At 39.7% G+C, this 19,675-nt stretch overlaps 2 protein-coding genes across 2 annotated transcripts in view; both read right to left on the reverse strand.

Annotated features, from left to right (window-relative positions):
- Positions 1-3,894, reverse strand: part of LOC136002096 (transient receptor potential cation channel subfamily M member 6-like) — a 31,089-nt gene extending 27,195 nt beyond the window's left edge. Inside the window, exons 1-3 of the mRNA XM_065656928.1 lie at positions 3,880-3,894; positions 3,262-3,334; positions 3,042-3,142 (exon numbers count right to left, since the gene is read on the reverse strand). Of these exons, the coding sequence (XP_065513000.1) occupies positions 3,042-3,142; positions 3,262-3,334; positions 3,880-3,894 (189 nt within the window). The remainder of the gene's footprint in view (positions 1-3,041; positions 3,143-3,261; positions 3,335-3,879) is intronic.
- A 3,185-nt stretch (positions 3,895-7,079) lies between these two features.
- Positions 7,080-19,675, reverse strand: part of LOC136002457 (transient receptor potential cation channel subfamily M member 6-like) — a 28,319-nt gene continuing 15,723 nt past the window's right edge. The window contains exons 2-8 of the mRNA XM_065657519.1: positions 19,002-19,081; positions 18,163-18,201; positions 11,069-11,252; positions 10,503-10,716; positions 9,529-9,653; positions 8,570-8,741; positions 7,080-7,258 (exon numbers count right to left, since the gene is read on the reverse strand). Coding sequence (XP_065513591.1) covers positions 7,080-7,258; positions 8,570-8,741; positions 9,529-9,653; positions 10,503-10,716; positions 11,069-11,252; positions 18,163-18,201; positions 19,002-19,081 — 993 coding nt within the window. The remainder of the gene's footprint in view (positions 7,259-8,569; positions 8,742-9,528; positions 9,654-10,502; positions 10,717-11,068; positions 11,253-18,162; positions 18,202-19,001; positions 19,082-19,675) is intronic.

The raw sequence follows: 19,675 nt of genomic DNA on the forward strand, positions 1-19,675 counted from the left end.
TCCACATATTAAATACCACTTTGACAACACTTGCTGATGATAAAAAAATTATCATCATCATCAAACTGATTGGGAAGAGGTACAGGAGAATCTCATAATATGAGCTAACCAGCCAAAAAAGGAGGTGAAATTCAGTATTGGTAAATGTGAAAAAATGTGCATCTGGGAAACAACCCTACCTGCACGTCAGTCTTGAAATTAACTCAGAAAAAATGTTAGTGGACGTATCTTCTGAAAGCACTAATGTAAGCTGGATATAAGTTGGAAACAAGTGAAATAGGGATACAGACTATTAGGATTTATACTTAGATGAACACAGAATGTCTAAATATTAGTATTTCACAAAATATTTCAATGAAGAACACCATATCTTGAATATTGAGTACAGTGTTAGTCTGCCTATACCAAGAGATGACTTTATGACCTGAAAAAAGTACACAGAAGAGTAGAAAATATTGTCAGAAATATGGAAAAAATGAACAGATAATCACCTTGGGAAAGCCAGGAGTGAAGGGGAAGACTATGCAATAGTTCTCGAAAACCTTCTGTGACAAAGCAGTGGTTACTAGGAAAATGTTATTTGTCATTTCCCATATACATAGAATCACAGAATCTTTTAGGTTGGAAAAGACCTTCAAGAGTTCAACCATAAATCTAGCACTGCCAAGTCCCACTACACTATGTCCTTAAGCACCACACTTACACTGAAACACCTCCAGGGATGGTGACTCAACCACTTCCCTGGGCAGCCTGTTCAAAAGCTTGATAAGCCTTTTGGTGAAGAAAATTTTCCTAATATCCAATCTAAACCTCCCCTTGCACAACTTGAGGCCATTTCCTCTTGTCCTGTCACTTGTTACTAGGGAGAACAGACTGAAGTGCTTCAGGGTATTATGACGAATTTCTTCATGAGAAGAGTTGTCAGGCATTGGAACAGGCTGCGCAGGGAAGTGGTGGAGTCACCATCCCTGGAGGTGTTTAAAAGACATGCAGAGGTGGCACTTAGGGACATGGTTCAGTAGTAGACCTGGCAGTGCTAGGTTTATGGTTGGATTTGATGACCTTAAAGGTCTTTCCCAACCTAAATGGTTCTATGATTCTATTTTTATATCATTTATACTAATTCACCAGTCAAAGTAAGCTTCACCTGCCCACTTCTCATGTAAACACAAAGGAATGATGCAGACTCACAGGCCTTGCCAACATATATCTTCAGTGATAAAAATGGCAAAAGCATAATGCTTCACTCTTACTCCAATAGTATAGAATTTCAAGCAGTAAGATAGATGGTGTTCCCCTTCCTTTAATATCTTACACAGATGTGCTTCAGTAAAGCTTATCAACAGTTCACAGCAGAGTTGTTGAAGGCAAAAAAACTAAATAAACACAAATAAAAAATGTACATGCTATAAAACAATGAAAGAAGACACTGTGGAAAAACATGTTTTCTTTCATAGAGTCAAAACATAACAGGGTATTGTAAAAAAAATCATAAAGGTAAAAATATGCACACATCATTGTATATACACAAATCTTTTCCATAATCCATAAAAACAAAAGTCCATTGGACAAAAACACCGTTAACATTATGCAGTCAAAACACTCAAAAAGTTATCAGATAATTCATCACCATGGTACAATTATTCATTGCTCAATCATATACTATGTTTCACCAGAGGGCTTAGTCTTATTCAGCTCGCAGAGTGAACAATGCTCTCTCAGCAGGGAGCAATTCAACATGTTGTTCTAACTTCATTGTTCCAGGCTTAGCATATCCCTTATTATTCACACACTATTCAAATCCTGAAAATTAAACCAGCAATTTCCTTCTTTGCCTTTCAGTGGGCATTTATTTTTACTAGGTTTAGTGCAAGAACATGACGTGATTGTCTCCACAGATAGTGAACTGAGCCGGAAGAGGTAACAATAACACAAAAAATCCTTTAATTCAGGGATGGCCAGCTGTAGACATCTCAGGCATAGTCCTCCAAGTATCCAGACTTACACGCCACATGAAAATACAGACTGGTGATAAGTTCAGCTCTTTTGTTCTATCAAACAACCAGCTATGGTTACTCAAAAACAAAACAAAACAAAGCAAAACCAAAACCAAAACAAAACAAAACCAAAACCACCTCGCTGTTGATTTTCCAAAATATACATTGTAAAGAGGAAAAGAGGAAAGGCACTCGGGACTGGAAACATCAACCTTGTAATTCTTGGAAGCGAAAACTTAAAAACTACTTCTGGAATTATCGGATATAATTTCTTGAAGAAAATGGTTGCTTTCATAACAAATGGGAATAGCATGTGTTGAGGCACATACAGTTTTATATTTATCACCTATAAAAATCATATTATGTACACAAAAACTCACTCAGGAAGGATTATACTTAAATACCAGATTATATCTGAAAGTTTGAAAAATGCAATTTATAGGACCGATTCAATTGCTACTGTTCTTTCACATGCATATAGTTAATGTAGGTCTAAATAGTGGCTTGCCTTGATGGCGGCTATTACCAAGAAACAATACCTGAAATAATGCCTTGATGCCATGTTACCACAGTTAATTCTACCTTTTTTTTTACCTGGTAACATCATAAAGGACCATGATTTCTGTATTTCTGACTAGAGCTAGGAAAACAGAGGCAAGACTCCTTTGGACTTTACTTGTTTGGAGAAAAGCGTGCTCTGGTCTACGATGAATATCGTTGACCACCAATGATTGTCAACACAGGCTTGAGAAGCACATGTCCAGAAGGGCCACTGAAACTATTTGGAAAAGCTAGCAGAAAAAAACTACAGGAATTTTACATATCACCTCTTCTCTAGGGAAATAAAATCTGTTTGATTTTTCATCTGATTCACTCTGCAGCTGAATACTTCACAATCTTAAGAATAATGCCTCTCCAAAACCAAAGATGATTACTCCAGAAGACTGACTCCAAGCACCAAAATATTCCTCAGTTAAAGCCTGACAAATGTAAATCATCAAAATAAAGTGCAGAGCCACTGCGAAAATGAAAAGGTAATAGTACCTTCCAGTGCTGTCCATAAACCAATATGTGTTTCTTGGCAATATCTAGGCGGTTCCAGGCCAATGCCAAACCTAGCTGATCTGCAGCAGACATATTTGTACCTAGGAAACAAGCAAAAGACCCAGCGGTTTTCATACATTGGTGTTACTCTTTGCTTTGAAAAGGTAAGCCAATGGGATTGTATGCCAGATGAAAACAGGTGATAATTTTAGATAGATACCTTTCAAGAGTGCAGTCAGAATTGCCAAATCAATGTCCTGCTGATCTTCTGATTCCGCATCAAATATGGTTATCTGTTAGAATTGCAGAAGTATACTATTTGAGGTGAGGCAGAGAAGTCTGTAGTTATTTCTTCTTGGTAAGGGCTGTGGTAGATTAAATCATACACATTTCAACACAAACAATAGCAAAAGCCTAGCCATGTTTTTCCTTTGTTTCAGACAGAAAATATACCATTTTGCTTTTTAATACAATGGCATCCCAGGCAAACTGGCATCAACTTACTGCATAAGAACATGAGTCTATTTCCTTTTGAGTGGCTTTTAAAGCTGAGAAACGTAAAAATGCAACATGGTTGATATCTACTCAGTTTTCCACTAGAAAACAGACATTCAAATAAATTAAAACAAAAAACAATAAAACCACATTGGGTAGTTTCTATTTTAGTGATCATTGCTACAATTGTCATTGTTCCTATAACAAATACTTGGTACTCCATCATATTTGAGAAGTCATTGTGGTCCAGTGAAGTTTTCAGTGACTGCAAAAGGGGAAACAACCCCCATTTTTAAAATGCTGAAAAGGAAGACCCGGGGAACTACAGGCTGGTCAGCCTCACCTCTGTGCCAGGCATGACCATGAAGCAGATCCTCCTGGAAACTATGCTAAGGCACATGGAAAATAAGGAGGTGACTGGTGACAGCCAGCATGGCTTCACTAAGGACAAATCATACCTGATAAATCTGGTGGCCTTCTATGATGGGGTTACAGCGTTAGTGGATAAAGGAAGATCAACTGATGTCACCTACCGGCAGTTGTGCAAAGCATTCGATGCCATCACCCACAACATCCTTGTCTCTAAAATGGAGAGACATGGGATTTGACAGGTTGACCACTTGGTCACACTCAAAAAGTTGCAGTCAATGGCTGGTGGAGAACAGTGATGAGTGGCATTCCTCAGGGGTTGGTATTGGGACTGGTGATGTTTAACGTCTTTGTCAGCAATATGGACAGTGGGATGGAGTGCACTCTCAGCAAGTGTGCAAGTTACGCCAAGCTGAGTGCTGTGTTTGATACTCTAGACAGAAGGGATGCCATCTGGAGGGATCTTGACAGGGTTCAGAGGTGGGCCCATGTGAATGTTATGAAGTTCAACAAGGCCAAGTGTAAGGCCCTGCACGTGGGTCCAGGCAATGCCAAATAGGGATACAGGCTGAGCAATGAGTGGATTGAGAGCAGCCCTGAGGAAAAGGACTTGAGGGTATCCGTGAATGAAAAACTGGACATAAGCCGGCAACAGGTGCTTGCAGCCCATAAAGCCAATTTGCACCCTGTGTCTGCATCAACTGTGGCCAGTAGGTCGAAGAAGGTGATTCTCACCCTCTACTCTGCTTCCTTGAGACCCTACCAGGAATACTGTATTCAACTTTGGGGCGCCCAGCACAAGAAAGACATGGGCCTGCTTGAGCAGGTGCAGAGAAGGGACATGAAAATTGTTAGAGGGCTGGAACACCTCCCCTGTGAGGACAGGCTGAGAGAGCTGGCATTGTTCAACCTGAAGAAAAGAAGGCTCCAGGGAAACCTTATAGCAGGCTTCAAGTACTTGAAGGAGGTCTACAGGAAAGATAGGGAGGGACTCTTTTTCAGGGAATGCAGTGATACGACAAGGATTAACAGTTTTAAATTGAAAAGGGGTAGATTTAGATTAGATTGTTAGGAATAAATTATTTACTGTGAGGGTGGTGAGGCAGTGGAACAGGCTGCCCAGAGAAGCTGTGGGTGCCCCATCCCTGGAAGTGTTCAAGGCCAGGTTGGATGGGGCTTTGAGCAGCCTGGTCTAGTGGAAGGCATCCCTGCCAGTGGCATGGGGGTTGGAACTAGATGATCTTCAAGGTTGCTTCCAATCCAAACCATTCTATGATTCTTCTTGCAAATGAACCGCTAAACATGCCAGCACCTTTCTAAAGAACATTTCAATACTCAGAGAGAAGTTCTAGCACCTGTCATGAGGAGAAGAATGGATAGAAACATTTCTAAATTACAAATAAGACACTAGTACAGAAGAAAAAAAAAAGTAGGAATTGCTTGATCTTTCCTGCAAAAACTGATGTCTGGCCTTCTACTAAAATGAGAAAAACTGTCATTTCATAAGCAACCACTGAGACTTCAGAAGTTAACAGGCTTTGTGGAGCTACCCAATACATAAATTAGCACTTTTTAATAGAGTTAACACCATTACTTCTACAACTGCTGTGTCCACACCAACCCACCAAAGAAACAGCAAAGATAACAGCAAACGAAGACACCCTAAACTCAGAGCGTGAACCCCACTCACAGACTCTCTGTGCTCCATACATTCCATCAAAATGTGAAATAGATGACTGGACTGTTTCTGTCCCAAGCTAAATGTGTTTTGAATCATCACTAAGACCTCCTCCTTCACCTGAGGGCGCAGCTCCCTGAAAAACAGATATACAAGCAAGAATATTTTTAGCTACTACTTACTAGCCCAAATGACACCTCAGCAAAAGATGAAACTTGTGCTAAGCAGAGATGTATGAGAAATCTCTTCTATTTCTACTTCTCTGTTGACTTATTCCTGTCTTCTTTCAACAAAACAAAGCAAAGGCAGCCCACAACATAAATTATTATTCACACAGGCATTAGTTATGACCATAAATATACACTATTGGAAACAGGACAAAGGAAAAATTTAAGAATTTTCAAAGGATTGTCTGTGAATATACAGCTAAAAACCACTAAAAGTTTAGCAATCTTTTTTTCTTTCAATAATCATGCAGGGATAAAATTAAATTACTCATTATGCGTTCATTAGGCTTCATACCTCTCCCATTTCTTCCCCCTCTTTTATCTTTCTGTTAAACTTTCTGTCCATATTTTCATTTACTCTTGAAATGGTAGGACTTTTTTTCAAAAGATAAAAAAATACAGAAGAAAAGGCAAGTGAAGAAAGAAGGTCTCAGTACAACACACTAGAGAAAATACCACCCCCCTAAAAGAATACTTGGAAAATATAATAAATAAACTATTAGGATATAAAGTTTATTAAATTGTTCATTTTTTTTAACTGGAACAAACCCAGGTCACCTTTCTAAAATTTGATTTTTTATTTTAAAAAGCCCTTTTGACTTAGAAAAACTTTCACAAAAGTATTATTATTATTATTATTGTTATTATTTGCTCTACAAATATATATATATTTCCATTTTGGGCATAAAAGTTTCAGCAAGGTAGATTTAAGAGTGCAGCTACACTGCACTGGAGGTGACATTAAGAGTTACAGCTAGACAAGGATGACAGATCTGGATTACCACTGGGTAAACCAAAGCCAAAGCCAAGGAATCTTAGTCCTTCTCCTACCATAGGCTGAGGCTCCTACAGCAACTAACCCCAGCCCTAGTCTCAACAGCTTTGTTCGACGCAGATGCAAGCCCACTTACAGAATACTGATGGCAGGAGAAAGGATTGAGTCAAAACCCAAGCAGGCACTCTGGGGTCACCCAGCAGTGTCCCTTGCCAAAGGTGCAAAACATTACAATAACTCAAAACAGCTAGATGCAGTTTCTTTTTTCTCTTCAAAAAAGTCTGAGTAAACTTGGCAGAATAATTCTTTCCAGCATTAGTTTGAGGCAGAGAAGGAAGAAACTCTGCTCTCACTTCACAGAAGTAAAAGCCAGCAAAAGACAATGGAGGGGTCATTACTAGAAGCACTAGGAATTATCTAAGCGGTCTTGAGACAGGTGTTTCCAGGTTCCTCCCAATATGACAGACCAAGCAGGAGGAGCATTATGCCACTACTCACCCTGTATCACCCGTGTGTTTGTGGGTAAAAGCAAGGATATCTGCAGCTCTGCCAGTGCCCTCATAGACCACCACAGGGACAGCTGGGCTGGCCCTCACATACTCCCACACCATTAGGATCACATTGGGGCCTCCTTCCACCACCAGCCCAACCACGGGTACACCTTGGCCCATTCCTGTTTCAAAACACACCTAACCAGTTACAAACAGGTCTCGATCATGTTAAAAAATCAGAACATTTGGTAAATAAATACTCATGAAGGAGTCTCATACATGGTTCAATTGAGACGAAACCAGGCCTTCACCATTTCTAATTTGACCTACACTTTTTAAGACTTTCACAGAACATCTGCAACCAGATCGAAAAGACCATGAAAACCTCCTAATAACATTGTACGTGGCCTTAGCATTGGAAAGAAGAAACATTCTTCAGAATATCTCTCTGTCCTTTTCAATAGCTCTCACACACAAGGACATCAATGGTGTTTGAAATATTGTCAATATCCAGTTATCTACGCATATAGAAAAGTAATCAGGCACTTCTTTACAGAGTTTCTCAAATTTTACAGCAGCAGGGTGGTTTTTTTAACAATAAGAAATAAATTTCAAATAAGATGCAATAAAATAGAAAAAAATCCTAAAAACAAAACCAACCAAACGAAAAAACTCTGACTTGCAAAAACTCATAGTAAGAAAAGATATAAGAGCCTAAGTGAAAAGTTCTAAATAGTAACACACTAAAAATTGGGTAGTTAGATCTAAGTTTGTAAATACTATAATGTGAGCAGATAAAGGAAACAAGGATTCAGCATGATAACTCTGTTAATGTCTCTCTAACATAAGTCAAGATTTAAATCACTAGGTAAGTGTGAACTTCCACCAAAAATGTATACATTCTAGTTCATAAATACTTGTGCATGTAATAAATATTTCGTTTATTATTTTTATACCATAACTGGGTTATTGTATAAGCAAACTATAGAAGTTATGCAATCTGACAAACAAACATTGGCTGAATGTATTCCTTTCACAACCAGTCTTTTTTTTCTGTACCTGAGGAGGTCATAGGCTTGCAATATAGAAGAGTGATAAGGGTATAAGTAAGGAACCGGGGAGGAAGGATTCAAATTCCACTGAATGTGACCGTTTTTCCACCTAGCAAAATGCTGGGAAACTATTCAGTGCTCATGTAGAGACCATGCAAAACTGCAAAGTAAGCAAATGCTCAGTACTTACTAAATAATTTAGCATTTAGGTGTTTCTACAACTAAGAAACTAAAATGCTCAAATGCATTACACTTTATAAAAATGTTGTCCTTTTCATTTTCCTGACATTCAAAGTTCAAGACACGTGCAATTAATAACTTTCAACCTCAGTGAAGTCTATGGCAAATGAAGATGTACAACATGTAACAGGAAACGTCAAGTACCTACAGAACTTAAAGGACAGGTTTTTCTGCCATAAAGCTGACCGCAGCAGTACATACTTGTGTGTATTTTTTGAAGTGATATGTACTTCTCCAAATTCCTCCTGAGCATTATTTCATTCCCATACTTGCCTACTGTCCCATCATCTGCCATTAGAAAATGAGAATGCATGCTGTTGAGGGTACTTAGCTTGCTGAGTGGATTACCAAGAGTCTGATACAGGCAAACTACCTAAAAAAAAAACAAAAATAAAAAGATCTTCAAACAAACCAACAAAATACCATGACTTACGTTGCCTCGCTTGTATGTATTTCTTCATTATATTGTGATCTTCTGAAAGCCTCCATCACACTTTTTGCTGCTGTATTCAAACATGGGTTTTCATTTTATTCTTAACAGCAACAAAACCTCAATTAATACCACAGAAAGCATTTCTTGTTAGGCCTGCAGTCCTTAGTCAGAGTCACTGCCTGCCTCTTTTTGCAACAGTTGAAACACACTGGCATATTTTTCCTGGGTGTATTCCCATTAAAACATGCCAGCATTCATTTATCGGGAATGATTTCACCTTATTAGTCAAGTGTTTTTAAACAGTTACACAGATTGTGCCCTCACACTGGAACTCACATAAAGTTCTGGTTTATGAATAAAAATCATGCATATTAACGGCCTATTTGTGTATACCTTTGACCTGACTGCTCATCCTGAATCACATGAACATAGAAATACATCACTAGCAACCACAAGAGAATTGCCTAATTAATTACAACATTTCAAAAAGGAATTGCAATTTCCTGTAAGAAGATGAACATTTTTAAACTATTCATTGACATACACAAAGCAAAATACAATGCTTCAACATGCCACAGAATTCTACTGCTGAGCAAAACCTAAGCCTCTATTACTGAGAAGAAATATCAAGCCAGTGAAATGAAGGAAGCAGAAAATAAAGTATGCAAGAAAGCTCAAACTTCCCCTGAACGTGTAGGCTTTTATTATGAAAATGTGTCCAACTCACATCTTTCCCAATGAGATCCCTCTGGTTCTCAATGATACCCCATGGAGGAATCCCAACAGCACAGATCTTTCTCAGGTGTGGTGAGGCACAGCCTTTCAGCGCATCCCCCACATGCCTGGACACTCCTAAACAGACAATTAAATCATAATTTATTTCTACATTCAGAGACCTGCTACAGGACACCAGTGAAAGGGTTTCCCATAATTTCATTTATTCTATGGTCATGTTTTAACCAGAAACAAGCCATTCCATCCCACTTGGATATTTGACGTGCACTGTAGGAACTGTAAGGCTCAGATGTAATGCATCAATGCTTAAAACTCAATACATATTCGTAATTAATAATACTCATATATATTGCTAATGATGCTTTCTACCTCCATAAAAACTTTGTTTTTATATAAATGCACCGGATGGTTCTTCAGTAAGGTCACCAGACTGAATAAAATCTAAAGAAGTAAAACTCTTCCAGTTCCGTGGCCTACTGACCCCCTCAGTTTTTGAGAGCAGTCTACAGGAAGTTTCAGATACTAATAGGCTAATTAATTGATTACGATGATTCAATAGTTTTAAATCATAAAACACAAGTTAAATTTAGATTTGAAAATGGTTTCAAAACCACCAATCACAGTCCTCAGAACCTAAATATCTTAATGAAGCAGACAAAATTGACTGCAAATAAGTTCTGGCTACCTACTATCAGTGTTTCTTATTACATGCAGAATACTCTCCTCCTTAATTAAAAAAACAAAACAAAAAAAACCCCCACATTAAAAATATTCAGAACACCTGACAACAGCAGAGGAACATGATGTCACTTCTGGAATTATACATCGTTCCTTAAAAAGAAAAGGCTTTATTTTATGCTAAAATATCACAAGTTATCAAACGATTTCATTATATATATGTATATGCTTTTGTGCGGAGAAAGAACAGCAGAGGAAGACTGAGACAAATAAAAATAATTATACTACCGCTGTTGATGCCTTCTGTAATTATCCACGCTCCTGTAGTCTCAGCAGCCTTCACCAACCCTTTGCTGAAAACCTGCTTGACCTTTGAGGGAAGCTTGAAATTTTGAATGCCTCCATGAACAGAGATCACTAACTTTGGCAACTCCATCTGCCATTCTTTAACCATCAAGTGCAACAGTTGATCCAAATTGCTATCATAAGAGAGTCTAATATACTGGAAGAAATAATAATGGGTGAAATAAACATCCTCCAAGAGAATGAACTGCAACATCTTACAAAGTTCTCAGCATTAATGTCTGAAAGATTTTATGCAGAATTAGAACTTTCAAAATACTGCTAATATGATAGCACAAAAATACATCAGTGAGCAATACAGTTGGCAATTCAGACTATGCTTAACCATGGTGAAATTCAAAGTAAAAATACCATACATACACTCTAATCTGATTTAAGATTCCCCTGCTCTCTTAAGCCAAATAATCTGATATTCACCCCAAACCACTTTTTGTCTTTCTTACGCTGAAATTATAAAGAGAAGTCAGACATATAAAACCAGCACTTATTACCTTGGCATGGTACGTGTGATCTCCATCTTGAAAATTGATTGTACCAAATGCATCTGTTGGACTCATCTTTGTGTGTTTTTGCACAGACCATTCTTCATCATCATCTCCTTGAGGGGCAGCCTGACAAACAGGCCAGCTACAGTCTACTGCTGGGTGATCTCCAATCAGCCGTCCACAGCAACATCTCACATTAAAAATAAAGAAAATACTTTATAACAAACACATTTGCATGAAACTCTAGGATTTTCATCAGAATAGCCCAAATAGTTTTTCTACAAAGAAGGATATTGCAGCTTGCTGACATGGAACACAATAAACATTAACTCAGCTCAACAACGAAAAAATGACATTGTATTAAATCATAAATATGTTCTGTTGGATACAGAACGTGTTCTTTACCTGATGAACACTAATAACAGCTGGGGAGTTGGACTACACGATCTTCAAAGGTCCCTTCCAAACCAAACCATGGTGTAATTCTGTGTGATTCTGTAACAGTCTGAGTGTCCCATATAGCAATTCTGACCCAAGCAATGCAGCTCAGATTTACTGCTCTCATATGTGAGATTTCAGAGGAGCATCTCAGGACACCAAGGTTTGCTATGGTTATTACCACAGCTTATTCTAGGTATGAAGGAAGATCTAGCAGTTACCATCATTAATCATGCGGAGAGGTGCAAATCTCAGTCTGGAGAGAACTCCAAGGTGACCTTTTCAATAACTCTTGGATACCAGTGAAGTGAATATATAAAATAAATGGATTGAAGTGCAATGCTAAGGGAAATTTAGCAGAAGCTCAGTTAGCATTAAAGGTTTGCAAGTGCATGAATTACCCAGATTCCAAACTCAATCAGTATTACTGTCATACAGGCTTCAACAGGCTGCAGTCTCTTCTACAGGATTAACTTCAATGTAATTTATAGTGACATCTGACAGTCCAGTTTTCCTTTAGGCATTTCAGAAGTTATTACACCCTGGGAAATGGAGATAAATTCTTCCCTTTTACTCTTTAAGATACCAAACAGCCTCCAACAACCTGAACTCAATGACTGCCTCAGGACTCAGATGTTCTACTTGTAGATCTAAGGGCAGGTTAGACATAAACAACACCTGCAAAACCCTGAAGAGGTACATTCAGAGGGTCTTCTGTGAGGATGAGGGAGAAATAACTGGTGAAAGTGAAATAGATTAAAAATAACAAACAAAACCAAACCTTGAAACAACCTTAAGCAAATTAAGGAAATAAACTGCTTTAGAAAGGCACTTTTGATACCCAGAAACCATGAAATTATGTTTGCACTCCAGTTTTTCAGCACTGGCAAATTCATTTGATTGATTCAATGCTCTGCAAAAGCAGAGTGGAGAAGGAAACCTTCCACACTCTTGGGGAAATAATAACTCAATTAAAAAATCTTATCCAGTAGAAGAATTAAAGATCTTTCAAAGCCTACCACTGCAGAAATTATTTGAGCTGTATTGTTACACGTATGACGATGGTCAGCTACAAGTCAGAAGGCAACAGGGACCACAAAAAATGCACATTTTTTTGTCAATCTAATTCAACATGGATTAGCTAACCTAGACCACCTACACCTTTTCCCTAGCCGAGACAATTAGTAGGATATCACAGAAATCCAGGGATTTGCGAGAAAGAAGCCAGGCATGTGCTCACAACCGAACCCTGGAAAAATGAAAAGGAAATTATCTAGCTGGGGGAGGGAAAAGTCTCACAGAGGGGATTTTATTGCCAAGTTACTCTCATCAGAAGTATTGCTCGATCTGGCTGCTCTGCATGACTCCACAACCATTTGCACTTGTGGTAGCAGAAGAAAAAACAGGGATTAGCAGAGGGGGCACAAGAGCTGCTGAAACAAAACCACTGATTTGGGAAACTCATTTTGATTAACCCAAAAGAAAAATGCATTATAATTTTGCCTTCTCTTAGGCAAACCAAGACAAGCCCATGAACTAAAGCAAAAAACTTCCAAGCTGGAACTTAGAGAACAAGACAAGACATACACAGATTGGAGAATAAACCTTAGTCAAACACACTAAGTCACTTACAGCTATACAGTTAAATGACTATTTCAGAAGACTGTGAGGGATCGACACAGATGAAGATCACTGCTGACATCATGTTGTCAAATAACATGTGGACTCAGAATCCACACTCTGAGTCACTACAGAGATACATCTGAACTAAACATTTCAGAGCAATGTAGCTGCAAAGCAGATAGCAGAAGGCAAGCAGATTTGGATAAAATTGGCCCACAAAGAGCATGAGGCCAATGACTATACCTGTTTAAGACTCTCCCTGCACACCTCAAAGGAAGAATCAGAAGAAAGAGACAGTTTTGATTTTATTATTGGTCTTCAGAGGACAAATTTCTCTACAGCTGAGCTACTAGGCTCCTTCCTTCAGTTTTTTCTGCTTGCTTTTTGGGGGAACTCCAGGGTAAGACACAGCAAATGTCAGGCAAAAATTGATGAAAGATGAGAAAAAACATAGATACCCTATTGTTCTTTGGTCCTGAAAATACCTTGTGGTCACTGTACTGCTCCTAAAGTGGTCTCACAATAACAAGACCTTTCTTCCAGGAGTCATTCTGACAGACAGAGAACCAGTAGAGTCCCAACTAAATACTACATTAACCTACATTACTCACTTAAATACCACATTACACCTTCTGACTCAGCAAATACCAGTGCTTGGAAGCACAGCACTGAGAAGTAATCAGGCTCATCATCGATGGATTACATTTTCTAAAATCTGAATTAATTTCAGCCCATCATCAAGATATGAGCACAGAGCGACTATCTGTCTCACACATTACTGTTCTGTACAGGGAACAGTACATCAACAGCCCCTCATAGAGCAGCAAGCGCCAGAGCAACCTGCCTTTTCAAAGCTGAGATCCTACAGAAAGGAACTAACCATCTGACAAGACAAATCACTGCAGTAACCTTGAAACTGAGAGGTCGAATGAACACTGAACTATTTTAGTAATTAACATCATTTGCATTACGCACTTAACGTTTACATGTAAATGCACCCAGAGGTGAGCTGCACTCAGAACAGCTCGGTTAAGCTGAGCAGGCAGCAGAGGCATTCTATGTAGACCTAACACACAGGTGTGCAGGGTGCATGCAGCTGCCCTTACCTCAGAGATTACCATAGCAAGAGGTATCAACTCAAAAGGAATGTTATTTCCCAAATTGTTCAAGCTGGCATGCTTGCTCTCTCTAGCCATCTAGCAGGAAGGGACAATGTGCCAAGGCCTCCTGAGCTACCTGGGAGGTCAAAAGCCAAGACTAAGAGGCTCTCAGGAGGGCTGAGGGAACCAAAGCAGAATATCGCATACAGCTGTTTGGATTTTTTTCTCTAAAGTTTTGTGCTGTGGCCGTAGTGACAGGGCTCAAGGAAGACAGAAGGTGCTGAAGGTGCTGAAGGAGGTGACTGATGTCCTTGTGCAGCTACTCTCCATCAGCTCTCAAAGGTCAAGAAGAGGAGGGAGGTCTCAAACAGCTGAAGGAAGGCAAATGTCCTTTCAAAAGAGGGCAAAAGCCACTCTGAAGAACAGCAGTCTGGCCAGCCTCTGTCAGTCCCAGGTAAAGTCTAGCAGTGAGACCTCCTGGAGCCCATGTCTGGTAACAGCAAGCAGAAGACAGCAATGCGGAGCTTTACCAAGGGTAAATCATACCTGACCTACCTGACTGCCTTCTGTGACAAAATCATGGGGACAAGAGGGGAGCATTGGATGCGATCTATGTTCACTCCAGCCAGGCTTTTGGCACTGCCTCTCCCAAAATTCCTGTACCTAGGCTGGGACATTTTGGTCTGGGAGGGAGGACGCTTTAGTGGGTGAGGGCCTGGTTGGGTGGTGGGCTCACAGGGTGCTGATTATGAGCCAGATGCTGCCTGGAGGCCGGTATCAAGCTGTTCAGCATCCCCACCAGTGACCTGCAGGAGGGGATGGAGGGCACATGCAGCCCTGGGGAGGGCAGCTCTGGGCACGGCCCTGGGCACTGCTGGGCAGTGAGCTGAGCCAGGGCCACCTGTGTGCCTAGGCAGCAATGAGGGCGACTGGTGCATGTGATGGTGTGAGCAGGACCTGGCCCGAGAGCCGGGGGAGGGCAGGGACCGTCCCCTCTGCTTGGTGCTTGTCAGATCCTGTCTGAGTTCTGCCTCCGTTTTGGGTCCCCAACAGAGAAGAGAAATCAGGAAACTGGAAGGACTTCAGGGGAGAGTGACGGATGGTGGGGCTGGCAAGAAGAGGCTGTGGGGCTGGGGACGGTTTCTGGGACTGCTGGAGGGAGGAATGGTTTCAGGAGCATCCAGCAGCATCCCCAGCACCTATGGGAGGGGATGGAGGAGATGCAGTCAAGCTCTTCACATGTGCATGGCAGGAGGGTGAAAGGCAGCAGCACAGCTGAAATATGGGATGGTCAGGCTGGAGATAAGGAGAAGCCTTTTCGCCAGGAGGACAGCCCAGCAGCGGAGCCAGGGCCTGGGGAAGGTGGGCTCTCTCTGACCTTGAGGGTTTTACACCCACCCTGGTCAGCCTGGTCTGACTCCCCAGCTCTGAGCTGCGACTGGAGACCTCCTCAGGTCCCTGCCAGCCTGAGTTACCCTATGATCCTACAAATATATAATATGCATTGATTCAAAGCATCTTTGCAATTACTTTACCTTCTTTGCCTTAAAGTGAAGGAGGGAGCAACATCAGCAACATGAAAGCAGACTCCTAGAGAAGTCACACTTTGAGCAACAAGGGAAAACCTGGAGGGCTGACGCTGAGGTAAAACTAACTGCAGTAGCCAGATTACGAAATCTGGTGCCCTAGCAGGCAGCACTTCAGAGACTGTGTCCAAAATATATTCCTAAAAGGCCAGATATAGCGACAATATGTGAAAACATCTTATATGTGTAAGGATGCAAAAGTTCAGCACCACATTCCTGAATGTTCATGCAGTGAGACCAGTCAAGGTGCTGCCTGGGATGTGTTTGTGAGCACTGCCCTGAAGAGCAGATAGAGGTCATTTCAACACGCCAGGGAAGTATGGACAAAGGTGCCCGTTAGTTACTCAGATTTGATTAGCAACTATTAAATGCAGTTGTTATGCTTAGTCTTAGCAAACAACTGCATAACCCACTCATAAACTGTTTGCAAACCCTGGAAGTTCTCTGCAAATAAGAAATCATTAACAGATCTCATTTGCCTACAATATTAGGTCAAATTATAGTAGGCAACAAGTACAATTACATCATGTTTCGAATGTTGTGGAAAATTACAGATCTCAGGAGGCACAAAATCTGCTTCATTAAAGATCCAATAAATACAGTATAACTAGTTATAACACTCATGTGAAAATTATTTCACCCTTGTTAGGAACAGAAAAATTATCCTAGAATAAAGCTCTGTGTACACCTTAAGACATACAAGACAAGAACAGTTAACATTTGGGAAAACGTACTTGCAAGAGAACGGCTAAAATGAACTTCAGACACACACATTCTGCGTATATAGGCAGACTGACAAATAGGATTCACATGAATTTAAACAGCATGAAAATGCTCAACGAAGAGTGAAAGAAACAACTACAAGATTACAAAAAAAACCCCACACCCAAGCAACAACAAAAAAAACACCTCACAAAGGTACAGGATGTCTATACAGAGAAAGGTGAAAGAAAAGAAAAAAAGAAAAAAGAAAAAAAGAAAAAAGAAAAGAAAAAACAAAAAACCACACCCTGTGGGGTGAACATTTCCAGTATCTCTTCCTTGCTCTCCCACTGTAGTATTCACATTCATGCAGCTAAACTGTGTTAGATTAGGAGGCTGATTTGGTGGAAAGCTGATCTTGGTTTGGTTTTCCAGCCTTACCCAGGTTAATTTTCATACCAATGAGCTTCTCAAACCAAATAACAACACGATCACCCTGCGGGGCAGGGGAAGCTAAGGACTGCAGAACTGGTCTGGTCTCAATTTAGATGGGGTTAAACCACCATATTTTGAAGCACGAGTTAACTTCAGTTTAGATACCCACCTGTGTATCTGCAGGTTAACAGGAAGCATTAAAATCCTCCCTGCATTTCTACTTCAGAACACCTGCAAAAATCTTTGAATCTCTGCTCTAAAGCAAAATGAACACATGACCATTCCCTCAGAGGGACTTGTCCCTTTCTGAACAGATGCCGCAAGCATCATTTGCCTTACTCACAGGGCCAACACCATTCTTTATTTCAGCCTTTTACAGTGATCTGATTTCAAGGAATAACTTGTTTGCTTTTTAGAAATTGAGACTGTTGTTTGACGTAAATCTTAGAAGCAAAATACAACATGAAATAGAATGAAAAAGCAAATAATTGCGCTCATGCAGGTGACAGGACTAGTTAGCACCAGCTTGCTACTCATTAGTTACCAGAAACTCATTGTTTGCTGTTGCTTCAGCCTTCAGAGGCCTTTAACACAAAAGAAATGTCAAGGAAAGCTAAAATTTTTGTTCCAACGACTGATAATTTATTACCACAAACATACAGTATCAAAATCTGTTTAGGAACACCAGCTAACAAGTTAAAAGCACCAAAGCAAGGTAATTTTTGTTGCTTGCCTTCCCAAAAGCGGAGGGTCAGAATGCCCACTACAGAGATGAAAAATCTTCAGAAAACCTATCATCAAGGATATTTATATTACCATATTTCTTCTCCCTTTATTTTTTTCTTCCTCCTTCCATAATTCTTACTGTTCTCCATTGTTTTCATCTCAGTCTCCATCATATCAACCAGGATATACCTGTAACTGTCTCTCATTTAAAGGCATATTTCTGTGTTTCATTCCTCAGGAGAAGATTAATACAAACTCATCCACATAAAGTATTTGCAGAAAATTTTCTATTACAAATAAATTAAATGTTATAATACACTTTATTTTACTCAGATTTATGCTAAACATTCTCCAGTACACCACCAGAAATTCTGCTTTGACAATATAAGAGGAAGTTTATTTTTGTTGTTATTATTTCCTTGACCAGGAATGCCCATCACTAACTTCAGGTCATTATAAAAAAATCAGATATATATTTATGCACTTCTACCTGATTAAATTCTGGCACACCTGGCATCCTGCAGGACACCTGTGATAAAAGATGGATAATTAGCACATGTTTGTATAAATGAAAACATCTGTAGTGGTATTCATAAAATATCAATTCGCCTGTGAAAAAATTATCATCAACAGCATTAAAGGCTGTGTTCTTCTGCACTCATCCTGGAAGATGTACTGGGAAATTTCAGTTATTTGTTTGGCATTTTACATCTCAGACTGTATGTCAAATCTGCATCTCATAGATGATTTATCTGTCTTATTTACTCTACCCATGCATCTACATCCTCAGAATGTTACTTCACTGACTTTATTTAGGCAACACCATGCACTAGATACACAGTCTGGAATGCCAAATTATGTCTCCTTTCTCAGGTCCTAAAACACAGGTTGAGGATTTGATATTTTCATTACTCTTTTCACACTACACCAGCCTCAGCAGAAAACTCAGGCGACTGTGATCAGTGGCAGGCATTATTCTGAGGCATGGAGAAACTGGTGGCGCAGGATTAAGAATTCCCATGCAGCAGTAACTCCATGTAATTCAATCCCTCAGTTGGATGCCATACCACAGTTCTGGTTATTGGACTGAGAGCAACATATCTGAGAAGCCTAGGAAGGTCAGTTGTTGCCAATTTCTAATTCAAATGAACGGCCTAATTTAAAATGTACTGATGACAGTACCTGTGAAAACTCATAAACACCGGCAATTACCAACTCAGGCATTGCAAAACTGCAAAGAACTTCATCCAAACTACACACAACACATCTAAAGAATTCTTCTGATTCTTTCTAAATGTAACAGAAAGAAACTGAAATTAATTGCTTTACCTGTGAGGGTCTTTTGAACTGGGAATGATGTGTGCACATTCTCGTTTACTGAAGACCTCTTCGATCCAAGATCTGGAGGACTGAAAAACATTTCAAACATAATTGTATTCCTGAACATAATGCAAAAAATTGCACTTGAATGTCTACATAGCTGTATACGCATCACACATAACTCACAATGATTCTCATCACTGTGTTAAATGAAACCAGACACTATAAACTGAAGCTACAGCTCTGAACAGTCCTAGTCCCTCACTCTCAAGCTTTACACAGATCCACGGAAAGAACAACATTAAAATTTATTCCCACCTCTTGCTAATAAACATGAAAATTATTTAGAGGATCTGTCAAACACAAATGTACAATATGCACAACAGAGGAAGTGGTGAGGATGAATCAGAACTGCCTGAAGGGCTGCACTTCCCTTCTGCCAGAAGTCTAGCAAACGGCAACCTCACTTAAGCTGTAAATGTCAAAAAAGGCATGATTTTCTTTTTATCTGAAAGAGACAGCTGATTCCTTCTTTTATCATTCTTAACAGAGTTATGAATAGATTAATTTTGGTTATATGTTTGCTGAATGAGAACTACAGTGAAATGCAAAAGCAGGGACCAAAGACATAAAGAGTAAATACGGTTATACTGACCATTGCTGTCTCGTTTCTCATGTTCATC

The sequence above is a fragment of the Caloenas nicobarica genome, chromosome Z, assembly GCF_036013445.1.
Source record: "Caloenas nicobarica isolate bCalNic1 chromosome Z, bCalNic1.hap1, whole genome shotgun sequence".
Lineage (NCBI taxonomy): Eukaryota > Metazoa > Chordata > Aves > Columbiformes > Columbidae > Caloenas > Caloenas nicobarica.